Below are 16,203 nucleotides of genomic sequence, written 5' to 3'. Positions count from 1 at the left end.
GAACAAGTACTTTCAATTCCTAAAAAAAAATGCTTCACTTTAAAATATTAATGCGTGCCTAGGTTTCCTGTCGGTGGAAAAAGGCCGACATCGGTAAGGTTTCTGATCATTGTGGTACGGTGATTCAGCAGAATAAAAAATAATGTGCACACTGTTTATAATACGCGAGATTGACAGATCTAATTAGTTTTTCACTTGTAACCAGAAGATACAGCCCTGCATGCTGCCTTAAATTTTCAGTGCTGATATTTTAAGTAGCAACATTTTAATACATAGGACATGTATATAATACATTGGGATGCTTTTAAAATACACTATCTATACCATATATATATAAATGACGTCCTCTTTATTAATAATCATAATTTACTGCCCTTTGCCAATTCACTGCTAGATTAAGTCACCCCCCTCCCCCATTTTCAAGTGTAAATAAAATGTGATATTCTTATTTGTGTAATACAGATGGGTGATTCTCAGCCTACTAAGTTACATAGAGCTTATGTTTATCTTGCTTTCAAAAACATATGCAGACTAAACAAAGATAAAGATCCGCCGTATATACTGAACAGACTATCCGCCGTATATACTGAACAAAGTGCTGTTTGTGAGCATCTATGAAGGGTAGCGTGGTGCACGAGATGGTGGTGTGGTGAGCATGAAGCCTGGCTGCCTCTTTCTGCCCAGTCCTGCACTGGGTATACAATTAAGATTGAGTCAAGCTTAGGGAGGCCCAGGACCGGTTTGGATTACACTACTGATGTTAGCCATCGCTGGGAATCGAACTTTAGGTCACGGTGTTTGTCGGGCATTACGCCTTAGCACTGCGCAATGGCACCACCACCCATGCATACACACACAAGCCTACACACGCACACGCGCACACACGCACATGCGCACACACAGTCTTGGAAACGTGCCAATAACATATCGGCTACATGCCCTTGACTTCGCTACTCACATGCCACTTTGCTCCTGGACTTGTTCGCTGCAGCCAGTGATGGGAAAGGTGTCGGCAGGATGCTCAGGACTCCGCGATTGAAACGCCGCGTGCCCATCTGCATGGCCATGGAAGCTCTGCGTCCTTGTCGGGGTCACATGACTCTGCTGGCCACCCTCTGCCTTTTGTTGGCAGTTACGGTGAGGAAGCGAGGAACTGTATTATAATTAATATTGAATTCCTTTCTCGCTCGGTGGTATTGTGATATGTGCATTCGTTTTTAATTAGGATGTTATAAATTCCATGATTCCAATAGAATATTCCACTTGTAGTTAACTAATCCGCTGCACGTGCTCATTAAGTAATACTTAATTAGATTTTGATGTATGTGCTCAACAAGTGTTGAAGTATTAAAAGGCATAGGAAAATCACTGCTTCATTCCCCATATTAAGATGTGTCCACTTGCACATATTCTTTGCCTTTACAGTCAGAACCTTAAATGGCTTACAAGCTGTGGGCTCCTTACGTAATATTGCGGTAAAGGAGTTTTTTTATTTGTGCGTTGTGCTCTAAACCGGCTTTGACTTGTGGTAACTCTAGGTGATGGCTCAAGAGAGAGTGCACACGAGCCCTCCCCTGCTCTACGACAGACCCTTCCTGGTCATCTGGAATATCCCCTCGGAGCAGTGCAAGTCGCGCTTCAGCGTAGACCTCGACCTCAGCATGTTCGACATGTACTCGACCCCAAACGAGGGATTCTACGGACAAAACGTCACCATCTTCTACCCCGACCGGCTCGGCATCTACCCCTACATCACGGACGACGGGGAAACCATCTTTGGCGGGCTCCCACAGAACACCAGCATCACGCAGCACCTGGACAAGGCCCTCGTCGACATCGAGAAGTACATCCCCATGGACCAGACGGGCCGCTTGGCCATCATCGACTGGGAGATGTGGCGGCCTCAGTGGCTGCGCAACTGGGACAAGAAGGACGTGTACCGGCAGAGGTCACGTGACCTCGTGCGCCTCAAGCACCCCAATTGGACGGACGTCATGATTACCCAGCAGGCGCAGTGGGAGTTCGAGACGGCGGCCCAGCAGTTCATGGTGGAGACCCTACAGCTGGGCAAGAACCTGCGGCCCGAAGTGCTGTGGGGTTTCTACCTCTTCCCGGACTGCTACAACCACGACTACAAGGACAGCGAGGACAAGTACACGGGCGTGTGTCCCGACGTGGAGCTGTCGCGCAACAACGAGCTGGACTGGCTGTGGAATGCCAGCACGGCGCTCTTCCCCTCCATCTACATGCCCAAAGCGCTCGAGTCCACCGCCAACGGGCGCAAGTTTGTGCGCTACCGCGTGATGGAGGCCATGCGGGTCTCCACCAGGCCGGATCCGTACAACTCCCTTCCCATCTACGTGTACTCGCAGTTGGTTTACATCAACTCCGATAACAACTCGATGGTGGACTATAAGTCGGAGGTAATTTGACAGTCAGAAATATGTGTTGACGGATGTATTGGAAATGTTATAGTCTAGCACATTGTTTTACCTTTGTTAAGTACATATCATAGTCTTACTGCCTTATTACAATTAATTATAATTTATGTTTTCAGTGTATACGGAGTGGTATCTCCTGTAATCTCTCATTTACTTGATACAGCTGTCGGGTTGTGACGGTTCCACCTGAAGACGGAAGCTTGTGTTGCCTCCGAAACGTGATTTTTATTTTATTTTACTTTTATTAATTTTAATTTTTTACCTACGTGACTTTACCGATAAAACCTAAGAATATGAATCCTTGCAGTCACGAAAGCTTCAAATCTAGAATAAACACATTGTTTAGAAAAAAATTCTGCTTCATTGCAGTGTAAGACAAAGTTTTTATGGTTTACTTGCATTATAATATTGACCTAATTTGACATTACTTAAGATTAATCAACTTTTAATCTGATCATGAATAAACTCTTACAACAGACTTTATTCAAACTGTTGCACTGCCTAAAGCAGAGTCCGTCAACTATATTTTCTGACAGGCCACAATAATGAGTGTGCTGGTAGACCTTGTAACATCATGAGGCACATATACAGACGTTAAGCCATCACATGACATCATGGTGTTTGTACATATGACCACTAATCTATACTTCTCAACCTCAGGTCTCTCATGTCCCTAGTTAATCCCTCTCACATCTTACTGAAATGTATCTCTCATCGATATCCCGATGCGTCTATTGGGCATCTGTGAAAAAGAGCTTCGTAGCCCATCGGATTCTTCCACTCTAAATAAAGTTTATGATTCTGGTGTCGCTGGCCTGCGTGTCACCAGTTGAACAATCTGGCTAAAGCACTGAATTGGCAGCATGAAGTCAATGCCATACTTACTGGCAGGGTGGCATAGTAGTTACACTTCTGCCTCACAGCCAGAAGCTACTACTTCCAATTCCTGACTCGGGCGACGTTCTGTGTGGAGTTTGTATACGATTCCCCTCTTTGGCTTGGGTTTCTTCTGGGTTTTTCAGTTTCCCTCTCGCACGATACATTGTAACTTGTATTGTATGTATGTTAAAATGTACATAGCCAACTGTGCTAATCCCAATGCTGAAGAATATCCCACAAAATACTCAATTTGGATTACACAATGCAACATCGTCCCCCTGCTGTGAAAAACTTGCAGGACCCTCCTGAAAAAGAGTCCTGACACTTGGTGATGCTTTCCTGAGTAAAAAAAAACCCCCAATAATAAATAACATTACATGGGCAGCATTAATTAAATTCCATGCTGACGATGTACGCTCCATTGTGTTCATGTTTCCATGTGCAGGTGGATCTAATCCAGAGCATTGGGGAGAGTGCAGCTATGGGGGCTGCAGGAGTTGTGTTGTGGGGTGACAAGAGGTACTCGCAGTCAAAGGTGCGTGCCAGCTGTACTTTGAAATACTATTTCAATTGAGAGCTAAACTGGAATACGTAAAGGAATTGTAAAAAATAAGTTAGATTTTAAGTTAGATTTCCCTTCTACGTGACTTTACCGAAAGAACCAAGAAGATGAATCCCTGCAGTCACGAAAGCTTTAAATCGAAAGTATAAAATCTTGTTTGGGCTTTTTATGTTATTACATTTCCTAAGTAACTGCTTTATTGAAAGACACCAGTATTATTCTAAAACATGCAAAGAAGAGTTTGGAGAACCAAGATGTGCTTATCAATTGTTTGACTTCGAAGCTCTACCTTTCTCCAAGTTTTTCTTCAGATACCTGCAAACTATGAAGGGGGAGAGCCTTGAGTAACAATCCCAGCTGATGGTGCGGCAACTGAACCACGCGGCTAACGTTTTAGTTTTGCTGTGTTCCTTTCAGACACGCTGCACGCAGCTGCAGGAGTACATCACGTCCACGGTGGGGCTGTACACGGTGAACGTGACGGCAGCTGCCACGTGGTGCAGCCGAGCACTGTGCGGCTCGCAGGGCCGATGCAAGCGCATCTCCAACGAGTCAGACGCCTACCTACACCTCAACCCCAACAGCTTCAGCATCCAGCGCAACCGCCCGCCTCAAAAGGGTACGCTCGCCAGCCGGCCTCCGACATTATCATTTAAGGCCGTACATTCTTATAAAACGAGAAGCTTTTTTTATTTTACCAGGTAGAATCCAGTGAGCTTCATCGCTTTTTTTCAGAAGCGACCTGACGACCACAAATTATAGCTCAACGAAGTGGCTTATAACGTGGACATTTATAGCAGTCAAATACTTACTCTTAGTTTTTTCGGTAAAGTTTTTTACCGATGAATCCTTGCAGTCACGAAAGCTTCAAATCTAGAAGTCAAATACTTCTTAGTCTCGGCTCGCACCTGGCTTGGCCTCTTAATGTATGTACGAGTGTTGAACTTCTTTCACACTGTACGTAGCTGACTGTGCTAATCGAATGTGGCCTAGCTCAGGCTTGAGCCGCTCTGTTGCTTCCAAAGTGGCATGAGTTAGTGGTGGCTCAATCATGGTTCAAGTTAAGCATGAGCTTGGCTTATATGTGAGCCAGACCCAAGCCCGAGCAGAGTCATGTCTAAGAATATCCCTTCGAGCTGAAATTTGATCAGTCTGGTCACGAAGGTTTATGTTGTTGGCGAGGCACAGAGTGAACCTCTCACGTCTCTGCATTGCCGATGGGAGTGCAGTCACCGGTTGAGTTAGATCATATCGAGACATTGAGTGAAATGCTTGTGGTGTCACTTCTAAGGCATTCCACAACACTACGTATCACTACTTTCATAACATTTACGTTGAGTGTGGTGAAGCATGTAACAAATCTGTCACCGTACAAGCGCAGGACAGTTTTGCAGCTGCGTTTTCCAGTTACAAAGTGCAGCTCCTTTCTATTTAACCTTTTGAGAGGTACCTCTTGTATTTCAAGCATGCTAGATATGTAAATAAATAATAGATGCAAAGCAACATGTACAATTTCACATTCGGTAATTGTGACATTGTGCGTTATCATGTTAACCTCTGAAACGTGTTGCTGTGCGACTGTGCGCCAATGAACAGGGTTCACCGTCTCGGGAAGGATGTCGCGTGCCGACGTGCTGAAGCTGCAGGCAGGCTTCATGTGTCAGTGCTACACCGGCTGGAAAGGGCGGTACTGCGACGAGAAGGGATCGTACTCCAGCTCGCCCAGACTGACCGCAATGCCGTGTGCTTTGCTTGGAGTGATCGCCACATTCCTTGTCTTGGCACTACCCGCACTTTGAGAGAGAGGGACCACGCGTGCTCACATTGCTTTCAACCCATGACGATGTTCCCACGCTCGCATTCGCATAGACAGGAAGAATCGTGATCTCACATGCTTAATCTGTTAGCTATGAGCTCCCGCTTCCCAGCACATCGGACGAAGTGGTGTCGAAAGATCAGCTCGGTTTTCTTCAACATCTCAGAAGCAAGCGTGTTGGAGTGTCCGTCTAACTTGAGGATTCTTACAAACATGCGTAGATGGAATTGACTTTTGAGTCGTTGCGCTGCTTCAGTCATGAATGCACATTGAACGGTGGTAAATTATATAACATGATACTGCAATGACAACACCCTCTTATTATTGAATAGGCAAAGTCCATATCACAAGTCCATACCACCATCATCTACATGGGTAATACCTACCGCCAGAGGAGGCAAACATCACGGGTACAGTTTATTGTTGTATATGGCCAATAAAGTTGATGTATGTGTTAACTTAGTCATTTAAATGGGTTATAAAAATGTTTCACCTTTATTGACCATATAAAGTTCTCGGTACCACCAAAGATTTACCACGTCATGGTGGTAATGGTTTCTTCTCTGGGGCAAAGACGACATTTTTCACCCCCCCCCCCCCCCCCGTCTGATTTACATATACAATCCCATATCCATTTGTGTGCTGGCTTGGAGTGTAACCCATGTACGGTAATCTGTGTTCGTAGTAGTAAATAATTCTTGCTTAATCGATTGTCCGTAGGGGGTTTTCAATGCAGTCGGCTGAAGTGAAACAGGTTTTCACAAATGTTTGAGGTAAGGTGGGCTAGACCCCCTCCCGTTTATTTGGGTTGTACATTTATTTCGTGAACTATACGCAACGGATGCAAGTCTTTATCATCTTTAGTGTGGCGCCCTCCGCTGGGTGAAGTTGTTAGTGACGTTTATTTTTTTTGACGTGCCACGATTAATCGCTAAAATCGATTCTTGCAGTTACGATATATGCTAAATCATGCGCATGAGAATTGATTGATAATGTATGCAAGTCATATGCAAATTATAGACAGATTGTCCATTTAGGCTAATGGAGTAGGCACAACTGCATTTAAGATATGAAATTACCAATGAGGCGGTCATAAACGATATTGACTCTTGAATTAAAATTATGCCCCTGCATCTTGACTTTTGAAATGCTTTCCCCGGGGAGAATTGCCTCATGTCTAATTATCAATATTAGACATGTAACGCTCAGCTCGCCAGCGATTCGATGTTACACCGTGCGATTCAAGTGTTGACTGTGTTTGTATGTTAGGCTGTTTAATTGTTTCTCATGTCTTCTGTGCAGTTGTGTAAAATATTTGCTCTGTTAACTTATTCTAACATGGGCATATAGTTTTCTTAAATAAATAACAGTGTATTGTTACTTACCTATTGATAACAATTGTAATGAAAACAAAACATGTAAAATATGACAATGTTTAACTACTGCTAAGTTAAAAAAGGCTACGGTTATGTACATGTGGCCAGCCTTTTAGTTGTATGAAAATGATCATTGTGATGGTGCACGTGTGTAGATGCACAAGTCGTCAAGCTATTTAACAGTTCCGTTGAATCTTCAGCCACCGTATATGCAGAGTGCAGCTCCCGATTGTAGGCTTATCAATGTAGTCATTTCATAATACTCGGTCTATACAATACTGGAACAGTGTGGTCATACTTGTATACTGCTATGGAAACCGATCTGTGCAATAGGCTATAATATTTTTTGTTAACTTCAGAACTCTTATTTTTACTTTGGAGACATTTTTTGCAACTGCCGTTACTAACATTTAATCCTGCCACTGCTGTATAATATTGAACGCAGTATTGTTACAAATCACCGATACAATTTGTTGCGAGTGTGTCGCAGCAGAATCATCCCTTGATGCCTTTACAAAAGAAGGAGTGGGTGGGGGGATGTTTACATGTGTAAAGCTGGCGATTGCATGCATCTTTAAAAGTAACTATAGTCAAGTGTTACTCGGGCTGCTGCCAAATAATCTGCCCAAACAATTAACTCTGACATTGAATATCAGCAATCTCGATGTTAATTGAACACATGGCTTTTATGGCTAATATTCTGAATCGTTGATTTTTTTTAGATGAGCCACGTGATTATCTGGCTAGGTTTGTGTCGTTAAGACCCTCCATTGCCCCGACAGCCAAACAAATTACACATTGTGAGCAGCAGCATTGTTTAGTTTTATTTTACAGCATGTCCGAAGGAAAGTAACAAGGTTTTATCAGTGATTGATAAGCACATTTCGTTTATTGGCAACTGAAAAACATTTTGAGCCAACTTGCACACTGGAGGTAAAAATTAACTGTCATTGTTTGTGTAATTTATATTTCTGGGGGAGGGGGGGGTTAAGCAAACCTTTTTGTTAACTCCACGTACATAGGATTTTTTTTATTAACCTATACCACAAATACAACATTGTGCCTAACAAGCAGTGCAAATCATATTTGAATGGATGTAGTATTACAGCGATCACTTTAGACTTGCGAGATTTCAGAAGGCTATCAAGTTAGTTGGGTGTGTTAGTATTTCGTTTCACACCATTAGCTTTTGCTTGTATTATGTAATGCGTGGCTGTCCATGCATTACTATAATGATCCATCAAAACCCAAGGCCAGCATATTTTAATTATGTATAATTAAAGTAATTGGGGTGGAACGAGGGGGGCACAGTCATCAGCGCACTGCACTATCAGCCTCTCGACCCTAGTTCGATTCCCGTCCATGGCTAACATCAGTGGGCAAGCGATATCTCAACCAGACCTAGGCAGCCCCCTTCAACAAGCCTCACTGACCAGTGTGAAGTAGGGTCAAGCAAACTGCATGACCATCATGGTGTGCGGAAGTTTACATAAAGAGACCAGATTGCATTGTAGTCGTCAGAAATATGGATAAGGCATTTAACTTATCCATACTGATATTACAAGTCTGTGACTTGTAAAAGTTGGTTTCTTATGGCGTGTAAAGTTAGTCAGAAGTCGGGAAAATGTTGAAAAAAATATTTTTCATTCATATAGTAGTAAAAAAAACCATATCAAAAAGGTGTTGGATAAATGACTGCTCCTGTGGGTTTGTGTCGATTGCTTTGTTAAAAAGAAAGCAGTACGGTTTTGAATATATACTGTGCTGAATAGCCTGTGGAATAATGACTTGGAGGTCTGACCCTAACTCTGTATACAGCTGATGTTTGCACTAGGGTTGACAGTTAAATACAGATGGAGTTATGACTGCATTGGTAACTTTTGTTTAGAATGTATTGTTGGCGTTTTTTTTATATCAGTTGTTTGACTCGGAGCTATTGAGCCACGTTCTGTTAAAAAAAACAAAGGACATGATTTTGAGTGCACATTGCATTTGTCGAATACATGGGTCAGTCCATAGTATCGTGATCAGAGGTAACTGTCAATATTAAAACACACTTCATGGAAATGCATCAGCGACACAAGTATTTTTTTTCTAATACTGTATTGTATATTGGATTAAGACCACAGTATTTGCCGTGTCTCGTACATTACAAAAAGTCACGATTCCATCTTATTTGGACTAAAGAAATATGCTGAATGTGTAGACATAACGGAGATCTGCTGATATATGCTTCTAACCATAATGCTCCATAACCACGCATGCATTTGTAATCAATATTGGTATTTATTGTTGTACAGGGCCCCATCGTTTAGCTGGAGTTCTCTTTACAATAAAATTTAGTAACCCAGCAGAATGTGTTTAACACGCTGGACTGCTGATGAGACCTAGAACATCCAAACCAAGTCAAGAGGTTTATTATCCGACCAAATGCCGTTGGATAATGTTCATTTTGAAAGCCAGTAGACTCGTGGAATAAAAAAAAACGTATGTGGAAACACGGCCAAGATCTGCTTCTATACTGTTTAAACTTGACAATGGTTAATTCATAATTGAAAAGAACTTTACTTTCATGTGGTATACAAATTTGAGCCGAACACATTACGTTGTTGCTTTCGACTGACTTAAAGCTGGTATTCATGACGGCAGTTTATGGGAGTCGCTTTCAAGCTGAAGGAGATGTCACCTTGGAAGGCAACGTATCCCGAGTTGAGGCCGGTTGATCTCTCAGTGTTCCACTGCAGGTGGGACATTCAACCGAGCTCCGTTTGAGGGTACGGGCACATCGATGTGTATGTGCCGTTAACGCAGTGAGTTTGGAGCGCTGAATGCAGTCTGCGCAAATGTGTGCTACACGTGGGTCTGGTTAACATAGCTCCACACAACACATTAGCTGTTTTATTATCCACTCATTTTATTAGTAGCTGAGAGGACATTACTTTATGATTGTTGAATACAGATTTAGCCGAAAAGGAAATCGAGCATTCACGTAATTTAATTGTGTGTCCTCTGTGCGATGAGTTGAGCAAAGCTGCCGATGTGATGTCCAAACACAGGTTGTAAGCACATACATGTACATCTATAACAAGTTTTACCTGTGAAATAGAATGCGATACTGGAATGTGTTTTAAAGAGCAATTAACAAGGCGTTTAAACTGTTATAATATGCCATTCAAACTCTTTAACAATACGCTCACATTTATTGTGTAACTTTCGAGGTCTTACAGACCCAGGGAGGCTTATCGTCGACCTGGTTTGGTTTTCCAACATCAAGTTTGAAACACGCCACCTTTATGCGATGCAGCATTATTGATCCTAATTTTAAATGGTCAATTTGAATACAGCCACAATATAAGCAGGATAGTTTACAGTTATAAATTTGATTCAGAATGATTTATAATATGGTGATGCTGAAATCGATCAATTCCCACTGGATTTTATATCGAACAATACAGTATTGGTGTGTACATTTTATTTAAAGCAATTGAGTATGGATCTTGAAATAGTATTACAATTTCCAAAGCTAATATGGAGCACTTTTAAACAGAGCAGATGGCAACATTTTCATAATTGTGTTTAAAATTGCATTAGAAGTGATAAAAAAATATATATTTGGAGTGCTATAATAGCTTTTGGATTGTTTAAAATATTCTTTTAATCTGGTCAAATTAATCTACTGATTGATTGTATATATACACATGTTGTGGTTAGGGAATTATGTATTGATTTAAACGTAACATTTGATTAACGATTCACATTTAATTTAGACTAATTTGGCTAACACTTGATTTTTGATAGAGGTTAATGATGTTTTGCATTAAAAGTTCATTTGTAGGTATCTGTTAACTTATTTTTGATGGACATGTAACATTAATATGCTAATTTCAGTAAATTAAAGGCTTATTTAAACCAACGATGTGTTTGAGTTTTTGTGTTTCAGTTATGCAATACGTACCATGTAATACTCAACCTTTTAATACCAACATACTTGGGAATACTGCACTTTCTTCGTATTCTAGGGCAAGCTTGTTGGCACATACAATCTAGTGCTTTGGAGGCGAGAGTCAAGAGAATTACACAGATTTGCAAAACGGATAAACCCACTGTCAGTTTAACACGTAGGCTTTCGCGACCAATATTATTCATAATCAACGTTTTTTGGGTTTAGATCGTGTTATTTATAAATGTGTCGTAACCCTCCACCACCCGACACGGCCAATCAGTAAAAAAGTGTCACGTTGACAAAAGACAAATAGTTCACTGCTTTAGCCCACGGGTGTGTTGAAGCGTGAAACCACAACATTTACAATTTGAGTACGACGTTTCGCTGGTAATTGCATCCAGCATCATCGGGCAATTCGCCAGAATGGTGAGGCTCTGCTGTGTCTCCCGTTCTTATATAGAGCAGCAGCAGGGTGACGTCATCATTAACTCACTGTACTGCCAGATGGCCAGGAGATGGCGGTATAGCGAATGCATTCTTTCTCCAGCCCATCTCTGGGAACCTTTTTGAGTGTTAACTTTGGATAACTTGAGGTTTCAGACCCTCATAATATGAAATTAGCTAAACATTCCAATTCAGGGCCCTCCTGTAATAGCTTTGAGACCTAATGGGGGCATTCCTAGAAAAAGCCCTCTAATTTGTTTCCATCATACACCTCAATTGATAGAACTGGCATTTGTCCAAATTCATATTGAATGACATGGATTATTTTATCCATTTCCCTTATCCTCGCAGCGGCTTTTGGCTAACCATCTAACAGACAGTCACTGCATCGTGCGCTTTCAGATGCGCTTCTGTGCACGTCTGGAACGCTCTTCCTATATTACGCTCTTTCAATAATTAAGAAACCACTGGAGCTGTGCACTTTTAAACGTAGATTGAAAACTCATTTCTTTTTAACTGTTTGTGCTTATTTTTGTGTCCTCCCACACCGTTATAAAGAAGTTCAACACACGCAGCTTGAACCTCTTTTCTCACACTTGCTGGCAATTACTCTTATTTACATCCCCATGAGCTGCATCACTGGCAGTCCACATTTTCACAAGCATCTATCTCAAGAGGCTTACAACTGACTAGTGGATGGATGTTTATTTGGCACATATATTCAGCAACATCTCTATTGCCTTACAAAAACTGGAGGCAACTTATTAGAGACTTGGAGCACCAGATGCACATCTGCACCTTGAAAATGAGATGGGAGTGCCAAAAATTGTGTGCGCCATGCTGGTTTGCTGAAAATGTAGATTACTCTTGAGAGCAAGTGGAGCAAACGATTAATACGTTTAATTTAACAATAGTTTACAGCACTTATGCTGGGCATCCAACAGCGGATTTCTGACAATCTGCTTATCACAAGGGTGTTTGTCCTTGGGGTTTGACCATACTTCACCAAGCTGGTCATAGTGGGTTCCTGACATCGGGTCCCAGAACAGGTTCATATTTGAGAATTTGTGAAATTCTCAATTTGGTGGTTTTGCCGGTACCCTACCACTAGAGGGCAGTATCTACCTATCTAGACTCACCACACCGTCGTCCAATCTAATACCATCACATCGGGGACATTCTCAAGATTGGTTTCGTTGATTAAAATAAATGATTACATTCACATTACATGCATAAAATTGTGGATTTGAGGATATGTTATTTATTATCTGTGCATATGGACACGCATATGCACACATGTTTTAATTTCTGCGAATGGAGCAACAAAAACGAGCAAGAAATTATATGTTAGGAGTAAAATGTCTGAGAAATGTCCATGCTTCGTCTTCAGTGGAGATGACAACTTTCAAAGACCCTGAATCGTGACGATTCGAATCGCTGTAGGGGCGAATTGTAACCTGTTTACTGTCCCATTAGTAACTCGCAGCTCTACATTACAAAATTGCAAAAGCTATTACACTTGTCTTCTTGGTTTTTTCGGTAAAGTCACGTAGAAGGGAAGTAATAAAATGATAAAAATAAAAACATAATAAAATAATTCTCACGACGTTTCGGCTACAACGCAAGCAGCCGTCTTCATGTGAAGAATGAGACACTGCCAAGCTAGGAGCTTATATATAAGCTGAGTTGGGGGTGTAAGAAGAGCGCCTTAACAAAAGAATGTGCATATCAAGAGGAATTTAGCATATTCATGGGAAATGCGTAGGAGGTGGGCGGGGGGGTTTCAAGGGAGGGGGCAGGGGGTAGCATTAACAAAGGGAGGGAATGTTAATAGTATGTAGAAGCAATGAAAACTATTACACTTGAACATATAGGCGTATATGATACTGGTGTGTATGGAACGCATTATGATAAGTAACCAGTCGATCCACTGCTGGATGAACGCCTCCCCAAGTCGCTGCCAACACTCACGATCCTGCGATGCAATCACCAAGCATCTGAACACGAACTGGATCATCATTCCATCTCCCTTTACAGGCACATGCTATTCCTTCGCAGTATTGGAAGTTAATTGTGCGAGGTTTAATAAGGTACTGCGTGTACCTGCTTTCAAAATTCACTTGTAACACATTTTTCTTCTCCATAACCAGGCTCTGAGAGAAAGTAGAGGTGGAAATAGGCTGACAAACACTGCTAATTTATTCACTTGGCTCATGCAATTCGCAATTACCAGTCTACATTTTACCGTCGGTACATCTTCGCCCATTCCCACCATGATGTAGAGTGACTTAATGATGTCACATCATGAAACAAGAGGAAGTGGTAGCATTAATGAAAGTTCGCTCTTAAATACCGTCCCATGGTGTAAATGATCTGCAAACTGGACTTGCAATTCAGAGGTTGCCGATTCGATCTTGCGGCGTTGTGGCAGTTGAATCCCGCAATTCATATCCACGCAGCAGGATCAATAGGTACACACCACTCGTGCATTCATCGGCAGGTCACGTGTGGTGGACTAAAGTGTGAGCACTCCCACAAGATGTCTGGTGAAGGTGGAAAAGTAGGAAAAATAAAAAAACCCTCGGATCTCCCTCACGTTAAGGCCCTTCCCACCCAACGGCATTGTAGGCAGGACATTACAGACCTTTACAAGATATACTTCAATAGGATGATTATAACATTCTATTTTCAATTTAAAAAAACGTGCTGCTCAGCCAAATACTACAGTAATCATGGCATGTGTTTGTTGTACATTCGCTGAAAGTTGACTATAAAAATGCACCGTCAATTCACTAACTTGTATCGTTGAAAATTGGGAAAATGTTTACATCATGCTTAGCTAAAACTCATGCACGTGGCGTTAACTGTACGTGGGCTGTTTAGGAACGTTGTTTATAGGTTGTTTTTATCATTAAATTACAAAACTAACTTACTAAATGGCCGAGCAAGGAGGCGTTTGCTGCTGTTTGCAGATAAAAAAAGAGTCAGGAGACTCAGTGAGGGTGTACCTTGGTAAGCAAGCACAATAATAATAACAACAACAACACACGATGCATGTATTGTGAGCAGAAAAAGATTGTTTTACGTGAATCGATGCATTGTTACTGAAGGGCCGCTGTGTTTTGGCTATGTGGTTATGACCTTCAGCACGCAAGGGTCTCTACACTTACACAGGATAGTCCCTTCGCTCCTTGCGTTTATGGCACACACTTGCCAAAAAGGATCACTCAACTGGTGCACGTGCTACAGGGTAACATTTTACAAGCGCGCACTGCCTGTAAACTCAGCACCCTTCCCACATTACCAAGCTCATAAAATTATACCCTGCAGCATTTGGATCCATGACAAAAATCACACGTTTTGTCCTTAATTTAATTTCATTGAACACCTCCCAACACCCACCTTGTGTGATTCCCACGTGTTAAAAACACACACACCACAACGCAGATATAATTACTAATCTTTATCCGTGTAAAAACATATACCGTCACAGTATCAGCAGAACTCTCGTTTCTCCTGATATAGAAATAAAACATTGGTCGGTGTCATTTTCGTGACCCAGGTCGCTCTTGTAAATAAGACTATCCTGGTATCTTGCAATATCACCTGGTTAAACAATAAGAACTTTGAAAGCTGAAACTTGTATTGTTTCGTCCATCCGCCTATTGGATTTCCAGCCCAATATTATCCAGCAGCTTTGTATAAGCAACCGAAACGCATGAACCGGGTTCAACAGTTTTGAATCTAATCAGCCAGAGTCCAGCTTGTTAAAAGTCCCTCTTGTTCAACATATACTGCTGGGTTACGATTTATCATTGGCAAGGACACTTTATCTCCACAACGGGGTCCTGTTCAAGGCACGAGGCAGTATTGTACACAAACTCTTTGTGTTGTGGCTAATTTTTGGCTAAAAATTCCAAACTCAAATTCCGTGTGTGAATATATATACATAAGATATATATTATAGTAAACATTGTCCGCTTGGCTTTTCATACCAATGTAGTTTGTTTCATGTAGGTCACTGATAGCATATATGGCCAAGTGTCAGTTGATGATTTTGCAAACCATGAGTGTTCATATTTTGTTAGCGCATGCTTCTTTTGAGCCTCCTGCGCTACTTGCTGTGCCAGCACACATGATGTGGAGGTGGATGTACAGTGCCATTGAAATGAGACGTCGCACATGACACTTTCACATGAATCTCCACGTCATTCTCCAACGGGCCTTCGACAGCATTTGAGAAGGAGAGTTCACTCATCAGACGCCTCAAGTAACGTAGCCTTCAGTCCCTCTTGGTAGAAATATTAAAAAATGGATGTCGTTGTCAGTTGGCGAAACACTTTTTCGCTCTATAAATAACGCTGCAAACAAGCCAGATCTAAAAATATATATTTTGTTTATGCCGATTCTGGTAAATGTGGGAAATTTTATTTTCCTGCCAAATCTAAGCAAATGTTCCATTATTCACCCTACAGTCAATGGTAAGCGCATATATGAGTCTATCCAATGTTACTTTTAGATTCAATTGTATAATGCAGCTAGGGATGACACCACAAACGTAATGTGGTATGCAGCACAGCACCCCTGCTTTGTGAACCCGGCTGTGTTTTCTCTTTAACTTGTACAAGTACACAGTGGCATATTTGGGCAGAAGATGAAATTAAAGATGATTTTCTGCAGCTGTAAAAACAATCTAAAAAACTTGTAAGTTTGACCACTCTTCAAATTTATTATCATGTTAA

General features: G+C 41.6%; 2 protein-coding genes across 4 annotated transcripts in view; one reads left to right on the top strand and one right to left on the bottom strand.

Moving 5' to 3' along the window:
• LOC144934774 (actin nucleation-promoting factor WASL-like) overlaps nucleotides 1-1,042 on the bottom strand; it is a 56,427-nt gene extending 55,385 nt beyond the window's left edge. Inside the window, exon 1 of the mRNA XM_078860907.1 lies at nucleotides 959-1,042. The gene's annotated coding sequence lies outside the window, so the exon portion shown is untranslated. The remainder of the gene's footprint in view (nucleotides 1-958) is intronic.
• Nucleotides 1-10,981, top strand: part of LOC144934773 (hyaluronidase-2-like) — a 38,839-nt gene extending 27,858 nt beyond the window's left edge. For 2 of the 3 annotated variants that reach the window (XM_078860904.1, XM_078860905.1), the window contains exons 3-7: nucleotides 996-1,137; nucleotides 1,539-2,423; nucleotides 3,766-3,855; nucleotides 4,300-4,501; nucleotides 5,479-10,981. In XM_078860904.1, coding sequence (XP_078717030.1) covers nucleotides 996-1,137; nucleotides 1,539-2,423; nucleotides 3,766-3,855; nucleotides 4,300-4,501; nucleotides 5,479-5,681 — 1,522 coding nt within the window. In that variant the 3' untranslated portion in view covers nucleotides 5,682-10,981. Of the gene's footprint in view, nucleotides 1-991; nucleotides 1,138-1,538; nucleotides 2,424-3,765; nucleotides 3,856-4,299; nucleotides 4,502-5,478 lie in introns of all 3 variants that reach the window. The other variant, XM_078860906.1, reaches the window with a different exon arrangement.
• The last annotated feature ends 5,222 nt before the right edge of the window (nucleotides 10,982-16,203 follow it).

This window comes from Lampetra fluviatilis, chromosome 11, assembly GCF_964198595.1.
Source record: "Lampetra fluviatilis chromosome 11, kcLamFluv1.1, whole genome shotgun sequence".
Taxonomy (NCBI): Eukaryota; Metazoa; Chordata; class Hyperoartia; order Petromyzontiformes; family Petromyzontidae; genus Lampetra; species Lampetra fluviatilis.
The sequence above is the reverse complement of the archived record's forward strand: the minus strand, read 5'-3'. Positions and strand labels throughout refer to the sequence as shown.